Source organism: Arachis stenosperma, chromosome 2 (assembly GCF_014773155.1).
Source record: "Arachis stenosperma cultivar V10309 chromosome 2, arast.V10309.gnm1.PFL2, whole genome shotgun sequence".
In the NCBI taxonomy this organism is placed as follows: Eukaryota; Viridiplantae; Streptophyta; class Magnoliopsida; order Fabales; family Fabaceae; genus Arachis; species Arachis stenosperma.
In genome coordinates this window covers 107,593,341-107,618,030 of record NC_080378.1, presented here as the reverse complement: position 1 = coordinate 107,618,030, position 24,690 = coordinate 107,593,341, and the positions used below count along the sequence as shown (strand labels likewise).

The following is a 24,690-nucleotide window of genomic DNA, read 5'->3' as shown; positions in this document are numbered from 1 at the left end:
GTTTTGTCCTAACAATCTTCTTCTTATAAAAACTTGAAATAATCACTAAACCAGTTAATGATCATATTATTTGTAATTTTATGTTGAATTTCTTTAAGAATTTATTGTTTTTAATTTTAATTTGAACTTAGTTTTTTATTTTCTATTTTATTAATATGTGTGAAATTTGGAATGGTTGAATTTTATATTTATTTGAAAAATTTTTTGTTTCTGCGGGTAGGATTTAGAACTTTAGGGTGTGGGTAGGGTTAGGGTTGAGAGATTCTCAACCCACGAGTAGGATCAGGGTAGAGTCTAAACCCTACTCTACCCTACCCATTGCCAGCCCTATTAACAACATTATGCATAAGTTGAAATTTGAAAATAAAAAAAAGTTATATAAAACTATGTAATAATACATTTATTGGAAGTTAAAATGTGATTCTGCCAAAATATTTATAACTATTGATTAGAAGATGCTGACACAAATGCCTAAAGTTACAAACAAATATCAGCTGTTTGTGGTGTCTGGCCAGCCAAGTAGAAGAACTGGATCTTGAGCAAGTTCATCCATCTATAACTGCTAATTATGTTGTGTTATCCTCAATGAATTTGCAACCTCTGTCCTTCATCCTGTAGTATACTCCAATTTTAGGACAATATGCTAAATTTTAACTCTTCCCTATAGGGAACAAAGAAAGAAGCCACAAATGAATAAAATGAAACAAACAAGGACACATAATGTCCACTGATTAGATTAAAACTTAGTTTAGAAAAGCTTTTTGAAAAGGAAATTGTCCTTTTCAAAAGCACAAACTTCTAGTTTTGTATTTGGTAAATAAAAAAGATGATATAGTTATGCTTGCAGCTTTTAAAAGTTACGAGTATTTTGAAACTATCTAAGGGATCGCTTTTCAAAATTAGCTTGTAAAAAGTAAAAGCAGGAAGTCATGTATTTAAAGGTTTCGAGTATTTTTGCATTTTACTGCAGAAAAGAAATCACTTTTCCGATTGAAAAAAAAATTCATATTTGCATGTGATAGCAAATGCAAATACAAATACAAATCATAAGTGAAGTCAAAAGAAAAATTCAATCCAAGCTTATAAGATCAGCAGTGTTTTATGGTAGTAAATTTTGGGAAATGAAGTCCAAAAGAGCAAACGATATGAGCAGAACCAATTGGTGATCCGTGATTTAAAAAGAAAAGAAATGATAACATCAGAAATGAAAGAACTCAAAAAATTGCAACTAGTGAAGTGACGGACAATAGAAACTGGCCTGTGATAAATTACTCAATTGAGAAAAAAAAGTTGGGGCTCTTGTGAGAAAATTGGATCAAGCAGAACACACTACAATTGAAAGGGATAGAACAAAGGAAGAATCATGGCAAGCCTATAAAAAACCTTGCTTTAAATGCTTTCTCTTAAAATGTGGTCTTTGACAGAGTTTGCTAGCCTCAGTTGATCCATATGTCTAACCCCACCTAGCGAAGCAATGATTATTTACTGGATTTATTATAGGGTTTTGAATAGACAAGGTATAGCAAGACATTCATGCTTAAAATAGCAAAAAGATATCCCTTAAATAATAACAATTAGTTTACCTTCTAATCAGCAGTTATCGTTACTATTGCTGCCTCTCCAGAGAGAAAATAGAGGAATTTGTGCAAGCAAGGAGCCCAGGAACCCAATAAGGGATTGGTCTGTTACCTCATCTACCGTAGTATCGAAATCCCGCCAGAACTTGATTATATGTAGACTTTCTTCCTCTGTCGATCTTTGAATGATAATCTTAGAAGCATATCCTTTTTTCCTCATTTGCAGGCATATCTCTGAGGGATTGTTTGCCGTCAAGGTGACCATGTACAACCATCCCTTTTCAGACAAAAGATGGTCTGCAACAGGCAGAATCCGATCAATTACTCTCCTTCCATTTTCCCCTCCAGCCCAAGAAGAGATAATACCTTCAGCGCCGACTTCATCTTCGGGAGTAGGTACGTAAGGAGGGTTCACAACCATGACATCAACCAAACCAGCTAGACGGTTCTCTAGCCCAGATGCGATATCTGTTAATATCAACTCTGCATCAACCCCGTGTGCATCCAATGTCTCACGGGTCACCTTAACTGCATTTGGGTTTATGTCAGTTGCGATATAGTTGACGCCACCTCTTTCGCACCCAAGAATAAGAGCAAGGGAAGTAATGACATATCCACTGCCACAGCCAATCTCCATACACATTGTAGGACAATGTTCCAACAAGTTAGTGCGATCGGCAAGCAGAGCGTCAACCAGCGCAAAAGAATCATCACATGGTTCATAAACCTCATTATGTGAACTCACAAGCCGAATTTGGGCAGTTCTATTCTCCTTGTATGAAGCCTATTTATAGCAGAAAATTGTTGTTAGTGTAAAGATCAATGGTTCAATGTAATTCAAAGGTTAAGGGAGATGTCGGGAAGTAGTCGCAATAAAACACTTCTGCTGCCTTACCATTTCAGCGGTGTCCACTTCAGCAATGATATACAAATATCTTGAATCGAATCCAGTTCTCAATTGCTCTCCTCAATGTCAGGCAAAATTACAATGTCAGCTTCCTCTGGACTCCTAAGCCCTGAACCCAAAATTGCGGAACTATTAGAAGCAAGTAGCATAAAGTAGTAGGAGAAACAAGCAAATAAGTGTCAAGTGTCAACAATATAATTTCTACAAATGTCTTAAACCAATATTATTTAGGTATTGTTGATTCTGTATACTAATAATACAAAACATAATAGCAATATATATATAAGAGCAAGTGTTTTATATATCACATAAGCACTTAAATTTCTTTAACTTGATCTTGTCTTCCCACAGAATATAGGAGCAACTAAGAAAAAAGTCATTACTAGAGTGCAACACTTCAAACTTTGACAGTGTGCCATAATGCACCTTATTATGTTAAATTCATGTAGCGTTGAGGTTCAGATACATGATTTTATGAGAAGTCGGCAGAGGCACACCAAGTAAGCAGGCTAGTTTAGAAGGAAAGATTATCTCTAGAAGCTGGAACTGCGGATGTAACTTCAAGAAGCTCCAGTTGCTTTGTCAAAGAAATCAGGCTTTCATAAATCATTTCAGACTCTGGATGTAATGCATCCTTTACCACAAACTCATGAACGATGCCATTGATCTCAATGGAGCTGCAACCAGGAAGCTTATCAACCCCTCTTTCCTTCATTAGTTTCCTTGCACTCCTTGCCTCCTTCCACATTTTCGCTTCACTGTACATGCTAGCAAGGAGAACATAATTCCCACTATCTTGAGGATCCATCTCAAGGAGCTTCATAGCTGCCCTCTTCCCAATCTGAACATTGCCATGAACACGACAAGCAAAGAATAAAGCACCCCATACCGCAGCATCCGCTTCTATAGGCATATTTTGGATAAGCTCTTCAGCATCCTCCAGATGACCAGCCCTTCCTAGAAGATCCACCATGCAAGAGTAGTGTTTAAGCTTAGGGAATATATTGAATTTGGAGCTCATTTGGGAAAAATATTTGCGGCCTTCTTCAACTAAACCTCCATGGCAACAAGCTGATAAGACACCAAGAAAGGTGATCTCATCAGGCATCAATCCAACACGAATCATTTCTGAGAAATAGTATATAGCATCACAAGAATTCCCATTAAATGCTAAACCGCAAATAATGGCTGTCCAGGTCAAACAATTTCTTTGAGGAAGCTCTTGAAAAACCTGGAGAGCCTTGTCAATATTTCCACACTTGGCATACATGTCAACTAGAGCAGTTCCCAAGGTGACATCTACAGAAAGATTTTTTCTTTCAATATAATGGTGAATCCATATTCCAACATCAAGTGCTCCTAGTTGTGAACATGCACACAAGCAGTTAATCATGGTCACTTTATCAGGCTCTATATTATTAATTTGCATTTCATGGAATAAAGTCAATGCCTCCTTACTATGCTTGGATTGAACACAGCCACTGATGATTGCATTCCAAGGAACAACACTCTTCTCTGGAACTTTATATAAAATTTTCCTAGCAATATCAAGACAACCGAATCTGGCATATCCAAGAACCATTGTAGTCCATGAAACAATGGTCTTCTGTGCCATGTTATCAAACAAAACTTGTGCAGCCAATAGGTCTCCACACTTCACATACATGTCCATAAGTGCATTAATAAGTGGAACTGTCAACTCAAGCTTATGTTCTTCGATGTAACAATGAAATTCTCTGCCAAGATTCAAATCATGTAACCAAGAACAAGAAGAAACCAACCCAATCATTGTAATCTCATTCGGTTTCACCTTCTCAGCCTCCATTTCTCGATAAAGTTTTATAGCCTCAATCTCCAGTCCTCTTCTAACACATCCCGTGATCATCGCATTCCAAGTTACCAGGTCCCTCACACATCCTCTATTGAACACATCATATGCTGCCTCTAAGTCCCCATAGGACAGTAGCATAGAGATCAATGCATTGTGCACAAATAAGTCAAATTCAAAACCAAACTTTAATACATGTCCAACTATAGTATGACCTACACAATTTAGAGAAGGAGAAGAACATGCTTTAAGCAATAACGGATAAGTGTGATTATCTGGCTTCAACCCATCATACTGCAACATTTTCTTGTACAAAACAAGAGCTCCATCTAAGTCTCCACTTTCTATATATCCCCTAATTGTCGTATTCCAAGAAAAGACATTTGGTTCGTTTGTATGATATAAAATTTTTGTGCAATATCCAAGTGTTTGAGATTCTGAGAGCGCGCAGAAAGCAACAAGGCGACTTGCAGCAAAGCTATTGTCTATTAAGCCTGTTAAGGTCATTTGAGCTTGAATTTGCTTTAACTGAATCAAGGATTTACATCTTTCTACGAGAGAAAGAAGTGGGTTTCTATGAACAAAACTGTGGGTTGTGTTCCAATTGACGTGTTTGGCATAGGGCAACAATGAGCGAGTATGTAAACAAGAACAAAAGCCTAAAAGTTTGGCTGGGATCAAAGAAGACAATGATCTGAGTTTGCTGATATAAAGAAAGTTCATGGCTGAAATTTCTCCTGCTTCTTAAGAATGTAGCCAAAAACTATTGTCACTTACATGAACATGGTAGATGACAAACTTCAGTAAACACAACACTTTTGACATAAACCATAGGAATAATCAACAACAAATATGAATCATATGGAAAGCTAAAATTAAGATGTCAAGAACATATGCAGGCATTATCAACAACAACAACAACATCAACTATGGTTTAAGATCACAGGAAAAACAAAACAAAACATAACAACATAGTCCAATAAAAAAGCTAAAGTGAATAATCCAATGAATACTATACATGAAATATGCATTAGAACCCCTCTTGATAAGAAAAACAGAAAAAGAACACAACTTTCTTATAACTGAGACATGGGTTATCGGCAGAACAAAAAAAAAAACATGACTTTGATATAATGAGATGTGTTCGCTGAGTGAATAGAAAGAAAAGGGGGCTTACGGGGAAGGAGAGAAGGAATCAGGATTGTGCGGCGTCACAAAGAGAAAGGAAGAAAGTGGTTGAAGAAGCTTCAGAAAACAAGAGCTTTAGGTTTGAGTTAGGCATTGAAGGAGTCAGAGTTTGATAGAAGCAGTCGCCACTTCTGAGTTCGGAATAACCAATGCTCTTCTCTTTTGTTTGTATTTCATTCTGACTTGTGCGAATCACTTCAGGAGAATAATCTCAGTAATTTTATGGTAATGTATTTTTTTTTAAGCAAAATATATCATTTTTATAGCGAAATTCTGCAAACCCTGCATGAATTTGGTTATAGATTATAGAACCATTGATACGTGGACGAATAAGAAGTATTTATTTATTTATGTATTATACTAAAAGGAGGAAAAATATTTTTGTATCTCAAAATTAGGACAAATCACTTAAATAAGTTTAAGAGAGCAAAAAATTACATAAATCAGCCAAATCAAAAATTGGTTTATGAATCAACTAGTCCATGTTTCTATATAGTTTGAATCAACCTAATCCGAACTCTATTTACATGTAATTCGAATCATACTGATTCAAACTACATACACGCACACACCCACTAATTCGAATCAACCTGATTCGAATTACACACAGTAATTCGAATCAGGGTGATTCGAATTACACCCAAGCACGCGTTCTTAAGTAATTCGAATCTGCCTGATTCGAATTACACAAGCTATAATTCGAATTACACTAGTTCGAATTATACAGGGCCAGACGTGTATAAATATGGTGTGGACGTGAATTGATCTCATCAGAGTGAGAAAATAGCTAGTGGGAAGAGTTTTGTAGTGTTGGTTCATCACAGAGGATCGATTAAGAGAAAAACACGATCTGGTGTGAAGTTCACCGATAAGGATTCTCTCAGTATTTTTATGAGGCCTACGACGAGCTATGATGACCTTGTGAATTCTATACTACAGAAACTTGGTCTACAAAGCATGAAACGGGTTAAGAAGTTATTCTATCACATTTCGATCTCAGTGCTACAAGAAATCGTGAAGTATGATTGTTTCATGATCGAGAGTGATGAGGATTTGCAGGTCATATTTCATTGTCGTCGGCAGTTTTCCGAGGTTAGGACACCTGAGTTGTTGGCGAAATTAGTTGATGTGGTATCTGGCTCGGGGAGTTCGAACAAGAATACCCACATTATAGGCACCATAGCCGGTTCTAGCTCCAGACCTGTTGGTGCATCTTCGTCCGTCCCTGTGAATGAACCTCCGGTCGAGCCTGTCGCCTCCCCGTCGTTCGCTGTTGATCTCAACTGTAGTGGAGGCGGAGAGGTTGGAATAGGGGATATTGAGCCGACTTCTTTACAGTGTGCCGCACCGGATGGTCTGGACGATACATTGCTAGATGATGTTGACGATGATGATGTGGAGCCGGATATCATTGCTGATGACAGTGGCGATGATATTGGAGCGAGTGAGCCAGCTGGGGCTGAAGGTGGTTCTAGCTCTGGCACACAGCAGTACCCTCCGCACTTTTCATCTTTGGACTTGGATGCCATGAGACAGGAGGGGGTTCCGGGAGAGCCTGCTGGATTTGGTGCTAGAAATGGCCAGGGGTTTGCAAGTCTGACAGAGTTTCAGGTTGGTCAGCAGTTTCAGGATAAAGATGAGGCTGTGTTAAGTGTGAAGACGTATAGCATCCGACGCGGGGTACAGTACAAGGTGGTGGAGTCTGACTATCGCCGGTATGTTGGAAAGTATTTTGAGTTTGGGAATGGGTGCACATGGTTGATTAGGCTAAGCCTCCGACAGCGCAAAGGTATTTGGGAAATAAAACGGTACAACGGACCACATACGTGTCTCGCGACGTCCATCTCTAGCGACCACAGGAGTCTGGATTATCATGTGATCTCGGCATTCATCATCCAATGGTTAGAGCTAATGCATCCGTCAGCATCAAGGTGCTCCTGAATACGACGGCGGCACACTTTGGGTTCAGGCCGATGTATAAGAGGGTTTGGTTGGCGAAGCAAAAGGCCATTGCCCACATCTTTGGTGATTGGGATGAGTCGTACAACGAGCTCCCGCGGTGGGTGTTAGGAGTTCAGTTGACGATGTCTGGTACTGTTGCAGTCCTTAGGACGAGTCCTATTCGAGTTGGGGGCTAGGTCGCCGACTCGCAAGCTTATCTTCACCGACTGTTCTGGACGTTTCCACTATGTATTGAGGCATTCCGGCATTGCAAGCCCTTGGTGAGTATTGACGGCACCCATCTGTATGGCAAGTATGGGGGTACGTTGCTCGTCGCGATTGCACAGGACGGGAACTCCAACATACTGCCTGTTGCATTTACACTGGTTGAGGGTGAGAATGCCGAGTCCCGGTCCTTCTTTCTCTCCCATCTCCGGCAGCACGTGACCCCACAACCGGGTCTGCTGGTTATATCAGATAGGCACAACGACATCAAGGCTGCGCTTGAGGCTCCCGATGGAGGCTGGCCACCTCCAACTACCTACCGTGCATTCTGTATTCGACATGTGGCAGCAAATTTCGCCCTGACCTTCAAGGACAAGGACGCAAGGAGGCTTCTTGTGAATGCAGCTTATGCTAAGATTGAGGTGGAATTCGATTACTGGATTGATATTCTGCGGTCTGAAGATCCTGCCATGTGTGAGTGGGCGAACCGGATCGAGTATTCATTGTGGACTCAGCATTTGGATGAGGGTAGGAGATTTAGTCACATGACGACAAATATCTCGGAGTGTGTTAATTCAATCCTGAAGGGGGTCAGGAATCTCCCGGTGTGCTCGCTGGTGAAGGCTACTTACGGGAGGTTGGCAGAACTATTTGTTCGCAAGGGGGAGAGGCAGAGGCCCAGTTAGGAATCAGACAACAATTCAGTCAACATCTGGTGAAGTGTATAGAGGCCAATCTGAAGATGAGGTGCTTCACAGTGACTTTGTACAACAGAGATTACTTGGAGTTCACCGTCTCGGAGACGACTCCTACTGGTTCGTTCTCACTTGGTAGCTACAGGGTGTCACTCGAGTCTCAGACATGTGACTGCGAATATTTTCAGGCACTTCATTTCCCGTGTCCTCACGCCTTGGCAGCCGTATGTCCACCAGGTGTATCGTCTTAGCTCCGTGTTCAGTGTATACTGGATGGGGTTCACACCTCCCATCCCTGAGGGTTTTTGGCCACTGTACGATGGGCATAGCGCCTGACTGTCTCCTTGTCGGCTCCCTCAGGGCACTCTCCAAACGTCTCCTGAAACTAGCTGCAGTTCACTACAAACTTCTGGATTTGGTTCGTAGGAGGTAACATACCGAGCAACTTCTGGAACCACACCCAAGCTGGATGGCCACCCTGGATGTATGTCTGGAAATCCGTCAAGCAACCACTGACATAACATTTGTCGATCGGCAACCCCAACTGGTACGCCACGTCCTGCAGTGTGATCGTGCACTCTGCGAATGGCATGTGAAATGTGTGCGTCTTTGGATGCCACCGCTCGACGAAAGCACTGACAAGGGGCTTATCCAATCTGAACCATCTCTCGTTCAGTCTCGCAAGATGGTATAATCCCGCCATCTGCAAGTACAAAACGTACCCCTCGTCGAGTCGCATGCCCTGTTGCCGTCGCATGCTCGAGATGCATCGTTGGGGCTACACATATAATGGACCAGATAATTAAAAGCGTAAAGTATCGTTTTTGTCCCCAACGTTTGGGGTAAGTCCTATTTGTGTCCTAACATTTAAATCGTCCTATTTGTATCCCTAACATTTATAAAAGTGATTCAATGTTATCCTACTATCAATTATACTAATAAATCAGATTATATTTTTCAATTATTCTCACTTGGATGTATTCATTCTCAATTAGGTCTCACTTGGATGTGTTCGATTTTAATATTATACCCACTATTTGTGTTTAGATTCAATTATGTCCCTAGAAAAGTGAATTATGTAAATGTTGTAGGAATTAGTTTCAACTTTTGATGAGCTATTTTTCGGAGTAGACCATTGATTCTATCCCAAATATTTGTATTCTAACTTCAAGAAGAGATTTTTAAAACTCAAACTAAAGTGTTCATGATGTGTAATTGACGATAGGATAACATTGAATCACTTTTACAAACATTAGGGATACAAATAGGACGATTTAAACGTTAGGGACACAAATAGGATTTACCCCGAACGTTGGGGACAAAGCCGATACTTTACTCTAATTAAAACCACTTACAAAACCACTAACAAAAACCACTAACATAAACCACTTGCAATACCACTAACATAAACCACTAAAATAAACCACTTGCAAAACCACTAACATAAACTACTTGCAAAACCACTAACAAAACCAACAAAATAAACCACTTGCAAAATCACTAACATAAACCACTTGCAAAACCACTAACAAAACCACTTGCAAAACTACTAACAAAATCACTAACATAAACCACTAACAAAACCAATAAAATAAACTACTTGTAAAACCACTTGCAAAACCACTAACAAAACCATTAACAAAATCACTTGCAAAACCACTAACAAAACCACTAACATAAACCACTAACAAAATCACTAACAAAACCACATACATTGTCACTAACAAAACATAAGAAATCGGTCACATACAAACTTTACCAACGTCACTTACTATCAAAATCACTAACATAACGTATATAAACAAACGAATAAGTTACTTAATCCTACTTTTAAAAAAAAATATTACGTACTAACCTCGTCATTGATGACCCCGGCTATATGAGCAACTCCATCCAAACGATATAGTCTATCCGGATTATCCCCCATTGGCTGAATATCCTGCTCGAGCCTTTGTTGGAGCGAATCTGGGCCGTTTTCTTTAGGATTTGGTGGGGTATGATAATGAAAAAGTGGTTCGAATGAGGTTGGATCGAACTCCTTTTATAGCCGAAGCAAGTGTAATTCGAAACAGCCAAATTCAAATTACTACTAGAGGCAAAAAATGAGTAATTCGAATCAGCCAGATTCGAATTACTTAGGAACGCGTACTTGGGTGTAATTCGAATCACCCTGATTCGAATTACTGTGTGTGTAATTCGAATCAGGTTGATTCGAATTAGTGGGTGTTTGCGTGTGTGTAGTTTGAATCAGTATGATTCGAATTACATATAAATAGAGTTCGAATTAGGTTGATTCGAACTATATAAAAATGTCTCTTGGTTGATTCATGAACCAGTTTTTGATTTGGCTGATTTGTGTAATTTTTTGCTCCTATTGCCTTATTTAAGTGATTTGTCCTCAAAATTATAACATCATATTTACAGGTACAATATTAATTTTTAAAGATAATTTTTTATTTTGATATACATAAAAATTGATAGTTCACAGTTCACAAAATTAACAACAAAAAAATTATTAGTTTAATAAAAAATTATTCAATTATAGTTACAAAAAAAAATTGAATACCAAGACTGAGGGAGCGTAAAACAGGGCAGAGCTGGCGCAAGAGGGGAACAGGGAGCAGTGGAGCACGATCGAATGCTGAAGGTGGAATAGACCTAGCGCCGGCGGGACTACTGCGCAACGGAGGCTTCGACGTTGCGACGGTTGCTGCACGACAAAGGGGAAGGAAGATGCGACACCTCGACGGTGGCTTCCAAGTTCGCAATTACGTCGGTGGCAGTATCAGGCAGTGGCTGGACGGAAGTGACGGAGGAGCTGCAGCTCGGACTGGCTGAGTGTGAGAGAGGCAGGAGCATGTTTTGGTTAGGGGGCAGAGGCTTAGGGCTGGGGCTGGTAAGGGTTACCTCCTGTGCCTAATGTGCTACAAAACGACGCCCTTTAAGTTAATTAAAAAAATCGGTTAGGTTACAGTTCGGTTCAACCGACTAATTTTCGGCCAATTTAACGGTTTAAGAACGATTTTTGAATCTCAAATTTTAACATTTAACTAATTCGTTTTTTTCTTCGATTTATGATTCAACCGATTCGACCGACCGATTCAAATCGATTTTGTAACCTTGCACATTGTGGACGATTAGAATTGTAATGTAGTACTTTTTTAGTATTTTCTTTTTATAATATTACTAAACTACCAAGAATTAATTTAATTCATTACGAATTTAAACTCTGGTTGACTAACAAATTGATACATATATAAATTCGAACACCGAATGAGCGGATAATTTGATCGACTCAAATTGATTTGTAATATACTTCTATAGTTTTATTGATCAAAAGATTTTAAAAAGAGGGGAAAAATTTCACTAATAAACGAAAAGTGTTAGACTACTGGCCACTTAGCTCATATAAACTAAAATTGGTGGCCCTCAAATTTTTCTCAACATATAAACAACGGAACTTAAAAAATGAAAAATGTGAAAAACATACAATATATATCTGGAGATTATGCAGAAAAAAGACCAGTGCCACCACAGTTTGGTGGATAGAATAATTACAAAACATTTTGTGCTACAATATTTACAAATTGCCTTAAGAATTCAAGCTATAAATTTTCATTCTTTTTTCTTAAAAAAAATTAAGAATAATGATAGCATCACTCTAATTTAATATAATAACCTCTCTTTTCAATTTTCACTTTCACCCACCTTTTTTTACCCTATGATGACATTGCTTAGCTGAATTTTCTTGGGACACTGGTATAATGCTAATTGCCAGTGTCCCAAGAAAAGCATAGACTTGACACATTGTGTTTTAGTACATTTCAGCCCATCAAAAATAGTGCAGCAGAGCTTCATGAAGAGGCTGAAGCAACATGGAAGTACATGCAATGTCACTGCTGTGATGATGCTTGAATTATAGACGTAAGAGATGGATGAAGACGAGCCCTTCTTATTGAGCGTGCGTCACTTCTTCCTTCGGCATATTCTTCCCCCAGTGGCCACCTCGGCCGCAAATCATACTGAAATGAATCACAGTTGAAAGAATCAGTGATTGAGGAAACAATCATAACATGTAGCAACAGATGAAAATTCTGACACTAAATGTTAACTTTTTACTATTACCTCGTCAACATCTAGGAGGTTCATTTAAAAACAGCCTAGATCCTCACATTTGCTTAGTAGGACAAAGAATGAATTGAATATGGAATATAATAAGACAACGGCAGCAAAAGCAACTCAAGTTTGTAATCCATGAGAGCAGATAAAACTGATCACTCAGAAATGAATTCAACATTTTCTATGAGCTGGGCTACAATAATCGATCATGTTGATTCTGTAAAATACCATTAACTATAATCTTTCCCCCTAAATGAATCTAGCATCCAAATCCGTTGAGTCATGATAGGAAAGCAAATTGTTTAGATAAGAAAACACACCACGAAGTTTTCTGGTTCTTCTACAGGTGGAGGAGGGTCATATCTTCCCATGCGGAAGTGCTCAATGCCAGTCCAAGCTACCATTACACCTATCCAATTCAACAAAAAGCGTAAAATAAATAAATAAAAGCTATCTTTCATGCATCAACAAAAGATAACAACCTAATTTGCTTTTTTGAGAACTTTGACTAATTGCTACTAATAGCAACTAAAAAACTATATTATTACCATTGTCAGTACAAAGCCGGGGAGGAGGGCATACAAGTTGCAAGCCATTCTTCTTCACAACCATATCAAGCCGAGATCGAACATAATGATTTGATGCAACGCCACCAGAGATAATCTGCAATAGATGGCATAAAATATAAGGTCATTTAGATTTTCCGATGTAAAATAAATAGAAAAGGAAGGATTGATGTTATTTGAAAGAAAGAAACTACTCAGACTTCAAACTACCAGGTGTCTTATAGAAGGCTCCATCTTCAATGCCCACTGGATTGCACGTTCACACCTTTCCTCAAGATGTAACACTGCAATTCGCTGACCACATGTAGAAATAAGACATCAATTAGCCACAAATTAAAGATGATCAAGACAGAGCAGATGCAGTAATTTCTCATTATCTAGACCTGATACGAAAGACAGGTCTTGCATGCCATAATGTACAAAACCTACAAAAACATAACTAACCTGAAAAGCAGCAGCAATATCAGCCCGGGCCAATCGATCTTCTTTACTTGCAGAAGAAATAGGGATCTTGGCATCACTGCAAAAAAGCCCATAGCCCATGTCCTCATATGTACATAACAATAAATTGAAAGATGTTTGCATAATTTATCACTACTACACAAAAATGCTTTTGCAACATGCAATATCTTTCTTTTATTATCTGACTACATGAAGCTAACACTAACAGAATGTAGAAATCAGTCTTTTATTTATTTATTTATTGACAAAAGAATATCAGCCAGCCAGAGAGGAAATACACAAGTATATGGGAGAACAGGAGATCCTCCTTACATGAGCAAAGCCAAACAAAAGTAAAGCTATAAAGGAAGCACATCAGAAACCAGTCACTTACTCAACTTCAAAGCAGAAATCTTTTATATAGTATGGTAAACAAATATAACAGAGCACATGCAATGATATAAAGGATAGATTATCCAGCTTCTACTAGGTTTATGAGTTATGACCTAGCTCCCCCCATAATTTTTATAAAATAAAAAATATAATAGAAACAGGAGAAAATACTTACGTACATCTTTTTGGATTCGATTGCCAACCTTACTTGGGTTTTTAGACCAGCATAGGAGAAGTTGCAATCTTTGTGCTGCTTCATTGGAACCTAAAATAAAAATAGGAGTGAACTTAAAATCTCCACTAGAAGCATAACAACCACCATAGTCATGTCAGATGGGAAAACCAAGAAGGGTGGAATATAATATTCTAAGAATACTTACTGAAAAGTTTACTGATTTGGCATTCCCCTCCTTAGCAAGCTCCTCTATAGCAGGACCACCACTTCTCCTCAAATCAAGTCCAAGCCATTTGGCTGTCTTGTCATATGCTTCACCAATTGCATCATCTATTGTTGTTCCAAGTTGTACATATTGCCCAAGATCACGAGCTAGAATGAGTAGATTATGTCCCCCTACAAAACAGTATATGCCATCATCATCAGAGAAGATAGTCACATGTAATAGTCAGCAGTGACACCATCAAATCATATGTTTGCAATGCATTGAAATGTTCCGAGTAAAGAATCTATACAAGAAGGACCATCTCCATTTACAAAAATAAGCAAAAATTCAAACATTTGACTTGAATGTACAATTATGTAAACAAAATTTTGGTGCTTGTTTGGGAGGGCAATGGAGGAACACAAATTGTTGAGAGAAGAATGGAAGTTAAATATGAAAACTATCCTCTACATGACAAGTTATGGACAAAGATAATACGAAACAATAATTAAGGAGAAAGGTTCCAATAGCCAACAAAAATCACCACAAAAGGGAATAAGAAAATTTATAACATGAGCTTGTACTCTAGCTAAGTCAAAATAGTAAACTTTTCACATCACTAAGCTGTTGGATACTTCGGTGAAAACCCAATATAACTATATAAGTTTTACATCGCTGCCCAAAGAGTGTTTCCATCACTCAGAAAAAAAATGAAATTAGATCAACTGTATGGAAGAAAACCATCACTTATCAATAAATGAAAACGAGAACTCGGAACAGGAACAACTTAATATTACCTGATATTAGTAGGGCTATGAATGGAAACTGTAAATCTTTCTCAGTTAACCTGAAACAAAACGATATGTATGCCTCACAAAGAAAGACAAAAATATTCTATGGGATATTACAAACGTGCAATCAAATTCAGAAGCCAAAACAACATGAACATACAGATAGTTAGTTTCCATCCCAGATATTGCAAGCATGCCTCTGAATTACTTTTGCAGAAAATACATATTCATTAAAAAGCTATTATATATGTACCTGGCTACTAGAGCATGTGCTTCCATGTGATGTATGCCAATAATTGGTAACTTAAAGGACCCAGCAATTTGTCGAGCCTTCTGCACTCCAACTGCATAGTGTAAGAAGAATTGTTGAGCATTCCATGGAAGCACTAGCCAGAAAAGTGAAACTTAACATAACACTAACCAGGCAGTACATTGCTTAATACATAGAATCCATTACATGACATATATAATGAAATATATTGAAATTAAATATAATGTATTACCACGAAGGCAAAGACTTAAACCAGGACCAATAGTAACAGCAACTGCAGTAAGATCCTTCTCAGTCATGTAAGCATTATCAAGAGCTTCTTGCACAACCTATAATAAATAAGCAAAAAGATTTTGTCTATGCCAATTCCAGATCAATCACTAAGTGAACCATTTATAGTAAATCAAGTTCCGTTCCTGTACCTGGTCAATAACCTGCGAGTGAGCTTCTTCTGCCATTTTTGGAGCGACACCTCCATATTTCGCTAGCAGATCTGCCTTAACTATGAAAATTCAAATAGTTAGAGAGAAAGATAAATTTGTTAAAGCTAATAAGTGAAGAGACAGAAATTTTTAACAAAAATAATAAAATGAGATATTATCACCTAATGTTAACCGATAATCATGACACAAGTGGTTAACACTTAACACTGCACAATGTTCTTGTCAATCAAGTAAATTCCATGAATAATATACTGATGTAAATTATGTGATTAATGCAAATTGCCATTAACTTAACCACAAAATAGAAATTGTTAACCAGAAGTAAAGCAGGTATAAAACGTTGGTTTGAGAATGCATAAAAGTTGATTGGAAAACAAGACAAACCTGAGAAGACACCACTTGACTCAGAATTTCACCGTTGCTTCTCACCTGAAACCACACAAACCATAAGAATGGCAATATAAAAATAATCAGAAATCAATAAATAAAAAGAAGGTTAATTTATCCTTATAATCAACACTAGCTTTATATTGATCTCGTTGTATTATGATGGCATCAAATTTCGTTCAAGGGCAGGCATATATTTCAACAACAACCATAATAGTTCAAACATTAATCTTCATCACCAAAATAAAGCATACCATTTTTTGGCCAGGGTACCTCAAATTAGTTATAGTGGTTCAAGTGGTCATTTAAAATATTACAAAAAGATAAATAATACATTTTTTAAAAAAAAAAAACTTTTTTTTGTCTTAACCAAATGTATCTTTTATTTACTCTTGAAACACGTCTAATAATAATAATAATAATAATAATAATAATAATAATAATAATAATAATAATAATAATAATAATAATAATAATAACTTGAGGGGCCAAAAATAAAATAAAAAGTAGTAAACTTTAAGTCGGGGAACATATTTAACAAAAAGAAAGAGAGAAAAATACATACAACGGCGGCAGCAGTGTCGTCGCAGCTGGTTTCAATGCCCAAAATGACAAAGTGGTTGTCGCGTTTTGGGGTTGGGTTTTGGAGCTCCTTTACGGAAGAATTGGAATAAGAAGAGCATGACAGGGAGGAGGAGGAGGAGAAGATGGTGCGGGAAGAATTGGAATTGGGTTCTGCGGAAATTGGCAGCGAAAAGAGAAGGTTTCGGGAGAAGGTTAAGGCGCGAAAATGCCGATGGAGAAGCCATTGGCACTGCTTGTCTGCTTCTAGTTCTACTGATGACTGGCACAGAGGAAGCAGACCAAGCTTAACAAGATTGGGAACGAGTAACGGCCAAAGTTGTAGTTGGACAAGTAGAAACGTACCATTTTTGGAGAGTGAATTTGGGCCAAAGATCCAACTAAATATTTTTGTTAAACGTTATTATGGGTCATCAATGGGGAAAGTACCAAAAATATCTTGATATATTTCAAAACACTAAGCCCAATCCTAGCTAAAATCCTAGAATTAGAAATCAGGAAGCAATGCAAATAAAGGAGCAGCTCAGACAAAACCAGAATAGGAGCATTACTGGAGACCTCCACCGGGGAACTGGCTGAAGGCCAACGTAGATGCTGCGTATAGACGATCGACGGCGGAGGGAGCAACTACAGTAGTGATTCGGGATAACTCAGGTCGACTGTTAACAGGAGAATCAATGAGAATCAGAGAGTATTCCAGCCTAGCTGCAGAAGCAGAAGCCCCACGAGAGATAGCATAACAACTGAGGAGGGAGGCTACAAACCAGTTCAGATGCTCCAATCGAAGCCATTTACTGGGCGAGACTCAAAACACAGTGCATTCCAGAAATCAGAGCAACGGAATCTGAACTTCGCGGAGGAACCTGATGCAAAATTCGGGAATTCATAATCCTCTTTCAGTCGTCAACCATGCTGATGTGACTTCGCCGGAGAGGAGAAACGCCACCGTAAATGACACCAACACACCCAGCCACGGCAGCCAAGCAGGGAATGAGAGACTGGACGCAGCCGGGGATCCAACGGGAGCTTTGTTGGCGATGCAGAAGAGCGGCGGAGATGCGGTTGACGGCGGCTTCACCTGCGGACACGATGGATTAGGACAGAGAAGAACCGATGCTTCGAGGCAAAGGGGCGGGTGAAAGGGTGTCAGCCTCTGGCGTCGATGGCGGACTAGCAGTGGCAACGGTGGCGCAGCTGACGTAAGCCATGAGACAGAGAGTTGCAGAGAGGGACGCGGGTGTTAGAAGGAGAGTGGATCCTCTCCAATAAAAAAATTGGATAGTATCCAGTTAATCTAATTATTGATTATTCTTTCTTTTATTTATTTTTGTCTCATTTATAAAATTAAAGATGAGATCATATTATATTTATTCAATATTAAAAAAATTGAAAAATATCTATTTCCGTGTTTTAGAGGATTAGGATAGGGTTCCGGATCTTCTTGGGCAGGATGGAATCCGGTTTGCCCGACCCGATTTTGCTGGGTTGTTTAGCCTTGGACCAAAACCAAAAAAAAAAAAGAACCTGCATGTGTTAGGATATAAAAATGTCATTCATGGGCTTCTTTTCTTTATCTTAATTCTTGATATATTTGTGGACCAACCTAATAGTAGGCCGAGATTAATCTTAGATGATGATATTAGAAATGTGCAATTACCCCGTAAGATTTTATGATGTAAGGGTTTTTGTTTTGGGCGCTAAGCCTCGATGAAATACCAAAAAAAAAATTCTTGATATATTTGTGCAGAATTATAGAATGAGCAATACTACATAACTGGTAAACTATTATTTTTTGTCAGCATTGGTTAGCAATAATTTATACTTATATTTACAAAAATTATATACACAAAAAGCATATAATTTGTACCTATATTTACCAGAGATTACACACGAGTCAATACATTTTGTATTTATATTTTTCAAAGTTCACATACATAAATTAATAAAATTTATTGGTTAAAGACAATTTAATATTTATACTAATCAAATGATGACAAAAAATATTAAAAATTGTTGGCCCCAAGAGTTTTTCTTATAGAATTACTAGTCAAATCATGACAAAAAATATTAAAAATTGTTGGCCCAAGAGTTTTTCTTATAGAATTATTAACCAATTTGGGTTGGTCGAGTAGTAAACTTACTCGTCTACTTAAGCAAGTGTGTTTGAATCTCGCCTTATGCATGCAACAACTCATTAGCTAACGGCAGACCTTTAAATAGAAATCAGATTCGCGACGTATTAGTTATTGTCCTGTCGAGTTTGTGATATCATGATTCATGGGCAACCAATAAAAGAAAAAATAAAATTTATTCTTGATCTAAAACTACTTATATTAAACCAATATTTTGATTGACAAAGATATACTTTAGGAAAGAAGTTTAATAGAAGTTTGTGTTGCATCTAATTTATGTATTTCATTTTGAATTGGTGACAAAGATTTTTTTATTATTCCATCATTGTTTCTACGGAAGAAAAGAATTCCTTGCTAAGCAAGGATCAAAATCCAAACTCTTGGTATCTTTGCACTGTGTCGCAAATTAAAGAAGTGAAATGTATTTTAAAATTGTTGTCAGTGTGGCTATGTACAATCTTCCTCTGTGCCATCTTCATACAACTACAAGTACTTTCTTTGTTTGTCGAGTAAGGTGCTATGATGGATAGAATGTTCCTGAATTTTTAAATCCCTCCGGCCATCACGACCGCATTTGAGAAGTACGAAAATGTTTATTTTGCTGTTTGACACTCTCATAGTACCATTATCCGTGAAATTGATGAAAAGAGATCCAAAACATCTTAGCAAGTTAATAAAGAATTAGCATTGGCTTAGACATTGCAATAATATGTTGGCTTTGTTGAGAGAAATTAAAGAGACTTGAACTTGCTAGTCAAAACAATAGTGAAGAGACAAGTTCTTTGAGCATATTTTGGCAAACACCGCAATATGTGCTCATTGGAGTCGCATAGGCTTTTGTATATGTTGCACAAATGGAGTTTTTCTCATCACAAACACCTGATGGATTTCAAAGTATAGGGATAGGGTTGTTGATGCCTTTTTCGGCAGTTGGTAGTAATGTTGCCAACATTGTTTTGACAATAGTAATGAAGATTACTTCAGAACATGGACAACCTGGTTGGATTTCACCAAATCTAAATGAGGGTCATTTGGAAATGTTTTTCTTCATGTGTGCTTTTTTTCACATCCATTAACTTATTGTATATATTATATCTGCTAGAAAATATAAGGAAACAGCATGGGAGAAAAGAGAAGCAAACAATGAGGAAGTTGTTATTTAGGTTGAGATTAGAGTAACAAATTTTGTTTAAGTTATTGGTTGAATAACATGTGAGTTAGTTAGGCAAGAAATATAGCAATGTGCCATGAGACTTCAGCATTATTTACTAGTTTCTTTCTTATAAATAAAAATATGACCAAGAAAAATGGGGGTAAAAATACCTCTAAAGCCATCTCACTGTAGAGGCAAAAATGTAAGAAGAAAAATGCAACATACCAATATGCCTATTTTAGCACTTTGAACTAATTCTTGTTAATTGATGGAAACATTGTTAACATAGTTAATTTGCACATTTGAAAATGTTTAAGGAATTAACTTCTCCACTTTAACTTAAGAAGCTTCTTCATTCAAGATTGACTACAGAAACATAAGGTCTCACAACATTGATATTCTATAGTTTTTCAAACATTTAAACTCAGAAATATAAATATGTTTGAAATATGCTAACAATAAAGAAGTAGCAATCTATTTATTACATACATGTTCTGCACAGAACTAACTACATGTATTGTGTGTTGCACACATTTTTTCATAGTTAAAGCACAAGGACATGTAAACCCTTTTATGAATGATTTCAATGAAACTAACCAAAAATTCAATGTCACTCTTAGAAGCTATTTAAAGGAATGAGGATTGCATTGAAGATTTAATCATTTTGCAATCTTGGCAGTCAGTTCTCTCACCAACTTTGCGGCTACCATGGCAGTCATACCGTCAACTGTATCACGTTGCGGATTGAATTCAACCACGTCTGCGGCAACAATGTCACCTTGAAGGTTGTGTAGGATGTTGAGAACATCGCGGAAAGAGAGACCTCCCGGTTCGATGTGAGACACTCCAGGAGCAAAAGCAGGATCAAGACAATCCACATCTATTGAGACATATACACCTTTTACACCTTCACCGAGTTTCTGCAAAATGAAAACCTCTGTTTTAAAACCAAGGAACACCAAATTGCAAACTATCTTGTACAGTTTTTGATGAATAATATCATTTTGCAGCTTGGAATTCGGAAACATCCATTTGAAACAGAAATCCAAAGAAGTTCATTCAATCAACAGTAGTAATCATTGTAAGGTACCAAGGTAATATGTCTTTGCAATTGCATCAAAATTACAATAAGATCTAGAAACACTGCATGAAATATGGTGTATAGTTGTGCGTGTATGTGTGTAAAGTCTTAAGGGGAAAAGACATAAGAGAAATAAAGGTGGAGAGAGAGAGAGAGTGAGAGAGAGAGAGAGAGAGAGAGAGACCAGGTTTTCTAAATATTCACGATCTCTTGAAAATGTTCGCATTTCATATTGCTCAACCCCGAATTTGTTGCCTTGTTCGCTCCCTTCTGTTGTTATTGATCTTATACCAACCTGAAATAAATTGAGGAATGTATTGCTAAGAATACATGATACATGATGAAAACCATGGAGGAAGATTGAAAATTCACCACCATCAATAAAGAAAAATCAGCCATTATAAAGAAATCAAGTTAGCGACAAAAACAAATTAACAAAATTATTCTGATGAAGACGGTCAATATAAGTGCTTAAATGAGATGACAATAATACAATATGATCATAGACAATAACAATGGATTATATTTTGAAAATGCACAATCAACTTATAATGTTTGGATATAAATGCTATATAAAATATAGTTAAGAGATAAAAATAAATAATTGCCTGCAAGAGTCGCCTGGCATAACCACCCTCCATGATTCGAGCAAAAGACGAAGCATGCGAATACTTGTTTCCTTCAAAACAATGATAGATATCAGGATGTGCATCAAGATGAAGAATATCAACTGGTCCTCCAAGTTTTTCAGAGACGGCTCGAACAACAGGATATGATATTGAGTGATCGCCACCTAAAACTAAGGGTCGTAATGGAGCCTGGAAGAATGTAGAAAACATGAGAATCAAGCTTCATCTAGTTCATACAGCATGATAACTTGTGATAGTAGATCTGATTCTACAAAGCATAATTATTTATTGTTCCAATCTAAGTGAAGTTAGAATAAATTGAACATATGAAATTCAGGGGCCACCAAGGAGTTGATCTCACAAATCATCATGTAAATGGATCCTTCCCTACTTGTGTTCACCCATTTTAGATGATTCATTTTTCCCCCTTGATGACAATGATTTCCAATATGAATGCGATAGTTTAAGACTTATAAGCTAACAGCATGGCAGTTACTTCTGTATTCATACATGAATAGCCCGAGTGAAGCAATTCCAGGAAGAAAAAAATAGCAAGCGTCAATTAGCCTGAATTGCACTCACATTTTACAATATGGTTAATCAACAAATTTCAATGCGAAATCCTGACATAAAACAAGTGGGGAAAATCTCATTGGATTAAACAAAAAAGAAAAGAATAGACTCAATTGGATGTTATACTAAGTTTAAGTTTATTAAATAAGAAAAAAATATATATAATACTGTGATCGTGTTCAGATCAGTACGTTACCTCCTCCATCACTAGCTTGACAGATTCACTGATGACATTCATCAATCTGTCATCATCTACTCCACAATCTCGAATTTCTTGGACAGGGACATCACCAACGTCAGTAAGCACTCGTGGATCCTCTAATACCTTTCCTGCAAAGCCAGAACCAAGCCACCTCAAGCTCATCATTATCAAACAAAGTTTCAGCAAGAAGTGTAAAGGCACTGAGCAGAATGAAAGTGAGTCATATCCCATTAAATAAATTGCTTCCAATGACCATTTTAGCTTCACATGTAATGAATTGTAGAAATGAAGGTTACATTCATGGCACAAAGAACCAGAAGAAGAGGGAACTCATGCCTATGTTGATTGGAAATTCTAAATCCTAACAACATAAAATGTCCAATTTAACAAACTACTGTACTATACCGTTTGTGACAAAGTTGACTATATCATAATAAAATATTTAATTATTTTAATAGTTTATTAGAATAATACTTTGTGATAAAAGCTTGCATTGCTTGGGGCTGGATACTAGATTTAAAAAATTAAAGACCTGCTTTATTTTCCTACAGAGAACATACAACATAACACTAACAGGTAGGCAATATAATAAATTTAAGTTAGTCTAATAGTTATTTCACTAATTCGTTTAAACTACTAAATGTTAGGAATTTGAATATTTTTTTGTGCATGTAACAATTTATTGATTAACAAAAAATTTTTAAATAAAATTTAAATTTATGATAAATTAATTTTTAGCATGTTACCTAATTAATAGCAATTGTTTTTTTTTTACTAGCTGCCTTATTAAAATTTACCATGTCATGTTTTTTTAGCTGCTAATTGGGATTTACTGTGCTAATGACATCAACATGCGGGTTCGTGCTTATTTAAAAATTCTGCATGGGGTGAGATTAAAATAGGAGATTTGAGAGATGGGGAGAAGTTTGGGTACCACTAGATTGAATTGTTTTTTTTTTTAATATATTGCATAACTATATATTATATTTTTTAATTAATATATATAATAACATTTAATTAAATATTTTTATATTTATTTAAATTTTTTATTTTATTGTTAACATCTTTAAATTTAAAAATAAATACTTTATGATTAATAAAAAAATTTCTTTACTTTATATAGATGTTTAATAAAATTCAATATTTATTTTAACAATTTTATATAATTTTAAAAATAATTAATTTAAAAAAATGAATATAAAATAAAAATAAAAATTAAATAAATATAAAAATAACATTTAATTAAATATTTTAGATTATATGTATTAGTTAAAAATATAATACATTTAAAAAAATATATAATATATAATAAGAAGCAACTTGAAAATATATAATATATAATAAGAAGCAACTTGACTTGATGATAGTCACGCTACTTTCTATCCCAAGTTCTTTATTCGAATTTAACTTTGTTCTTAATATTTTAAACAAAGTTAATATTTAAGTTAACAAATCTTAAGATAAAAAATATACTTTACTTTATTTACAAATTGTGAAGAGATAGATCCATTAATTTGATTGAGTTCTATGTTTGAATATTTTCAATCACGTTGAAGCTCCTAGCCTACTACTTGAGAGGGAATTGAACTGGAATGTGAGCTACATGGAAGATATGTCTTATAAGTTTTTTAAGTTTCCTATTTGCAATGGTATCGGTCCTTCAATTTGGTTTGAAAATTTGAATCAAGGCAGAATGGGAGATGCAACTCAAGTTCACCAACTCACATAAAGAAGAAGGGACTGAACCTGTTAGTGAATTATTTGGGAGATATAAAATTTAGCCTTTTTAAATTCCCTACTTATAGTGGTATAGGACCTTCAATTTACTTATTTTTTTTGTTGACTAACCTTCAATTTAATTTAAACCGAGAAAAAGAATTCCTAACTTTTCGTATTTAAACAATTTAATTTGGACTACAGATCAATGATTTTAAGAATAGATCCTCTCAATTATTAAAAAAAATTGAGAGTGTAAAATGTGATTTTTAACCTTTTATTGTTCTCTTTCATATTTATTTTTGGTCCTACTTATAAAATTAATAGTAGGAGATCACACTTTATTTCCTCAATTGTTAAAAAAAAATTGAGAAGATCTATTTCCAACGATTTCTCTGCTTGACTTTGATTTCTGCATACATGAAAGTTGAAAGTTGAAACGTGTTCTTACTTTTACAGAAGCAAGGATT

General features: G+C 36.4%; 5 protein-coding genes across 6 annotated transcripts; 1 reads left to right on the top strand and 4 right to left on the bottom strand.

Annotated features, from left to right (window-relative positions):
* Nucleotides 1-360: 360 nt before the first annotated feature.
* On the bottom strand, nt 361-5,721 carry LOC130958557 (uncharacterized). 2 transcript variants are annotated; one of them, XR_009077685.1, is made up of 5 exons: nt 5,490-5,721; nt 2,473-2,593; nt 1,584-2,361; nt 1,384-1,463; nt 361-612 (listed from the first exon to the last, which is right to left on the bottom strand). XR_009077685.1 is itself a non-coding variant. In XM_057885223.1 (4 exons), the coding sequence occupies exons 2-3, from the start codon at nt 2,473-2,475 to the stop codon at nt 1,591-1,593; spliced, it is 774 nt and encodes a 257-aa protein (XP_057741206.1). In that variant the 5' UTR covers nt 2,476-2,593; nt 5,490-5,721; the 3' UTR covers nt 361-612; nt 1,584-1,590. The 2 variants fall into 2 exon arrangements, 1 of the variants encoding a protein (XP_057741206.1); XM_057885223.1 differs by lacking the exon at nt 1,384-1,463.
* Nucleotides 2,881-5,450, bottom strand: LOC130958525 (pentatricopeptide repeat-containing protein At2g22410, mitochondrial-like). The gene has a single exon (XM_057885221.1). It carries the CDS (start codon nt 5,033-5,035, stop codon nt 2,999-3,001), a length of 2,037 nt encoding a protein of 678 aa, XP_057741204.1. The 5' UTR covers nt 5,036-5,450; the 3' UTR covers nt 2,881-2,998.
* A 670-nt stretch (nt 5,722-6,391) lies between the features above and the next one.
* On the top strand, nt 6,392-8,612 carry LOC130963429 (uncharacterized). The gene is made up of 4 exons (XM_057889548.1): nt 6,392-7,308; nt 7,407-7,602; nt 7,699-8,140; nt 8,254-8,612. The coding sequence occupies exons 1-4, from the start codon at nt 6,392-6,394 to the stop codon at nt 8,610-8,612; spliced, it is 1,914 nt and encodes a 637-aa protein (XP_057745531.1).
* Nucleotides 8,613-11,724: 3,112 nt separating this feature from the next.
* On the bottom strand, nt 11,725-17,525 carry LOC130963428 (probable tRNA N6-adenosine threonylcarbamoyltransferase, mitochondrial). Its single transcript, XM_057889547.1, has 15 exons — nt 17,479-17,525; nt 17,286-17,393; nt 16,718-17,129; nt 16,150-16,194; nt 15,745-15,819; nt 15,555-15,651; nt 15,305-15,395; nt 15,058-15,107; nt 14,261-14,451; nt 14,060-14,145; nt 13,491-13,566; nt 13,257-13,340; nt 13,029-13,143; nt 12,801-12,889; nt 11,725-12,383 (listed from the first exon to the last, which is right to left on the bottom strand). Exons 1-15 carry the CDS (start codon nt 17,523-17,525, stop codon nt 12,255-12,257), a joined length of 1,695 nt encoding a protein of 564 aa, XP_057745530.1. The 3' UTR covers nt 11,725-12,254.
* Nucleotides 17,526-20,523: 2,998 nt separating this feature from the next.
* Nucleotides 20,524-22,757, bottom strand: LOC130958541 (arginase 1, mitochondrial-like). The gene is made up of 4 exons (XM_057885222.1): nt 22,499-22,757; nt 21,709-21,918; nt 21,285-21,395; nt 20,524-20,939 (listed from the first exon to the last, which is right to left on the bottom strand). Exons 1-4 carry the CDS (start codon nt 22,733-22,735, stop codon nt 20,679-20,681), a joined length of 819 nt encoding a protein of 272 aa, XP_057741205.1. The 5' UTR covers nt 22,736-22,757; the 3' UTR covers nt 20,524-20,678.
* Between the last annotated feature and the right edge of the window lie 1,933 nt (nt 22,758-24,690).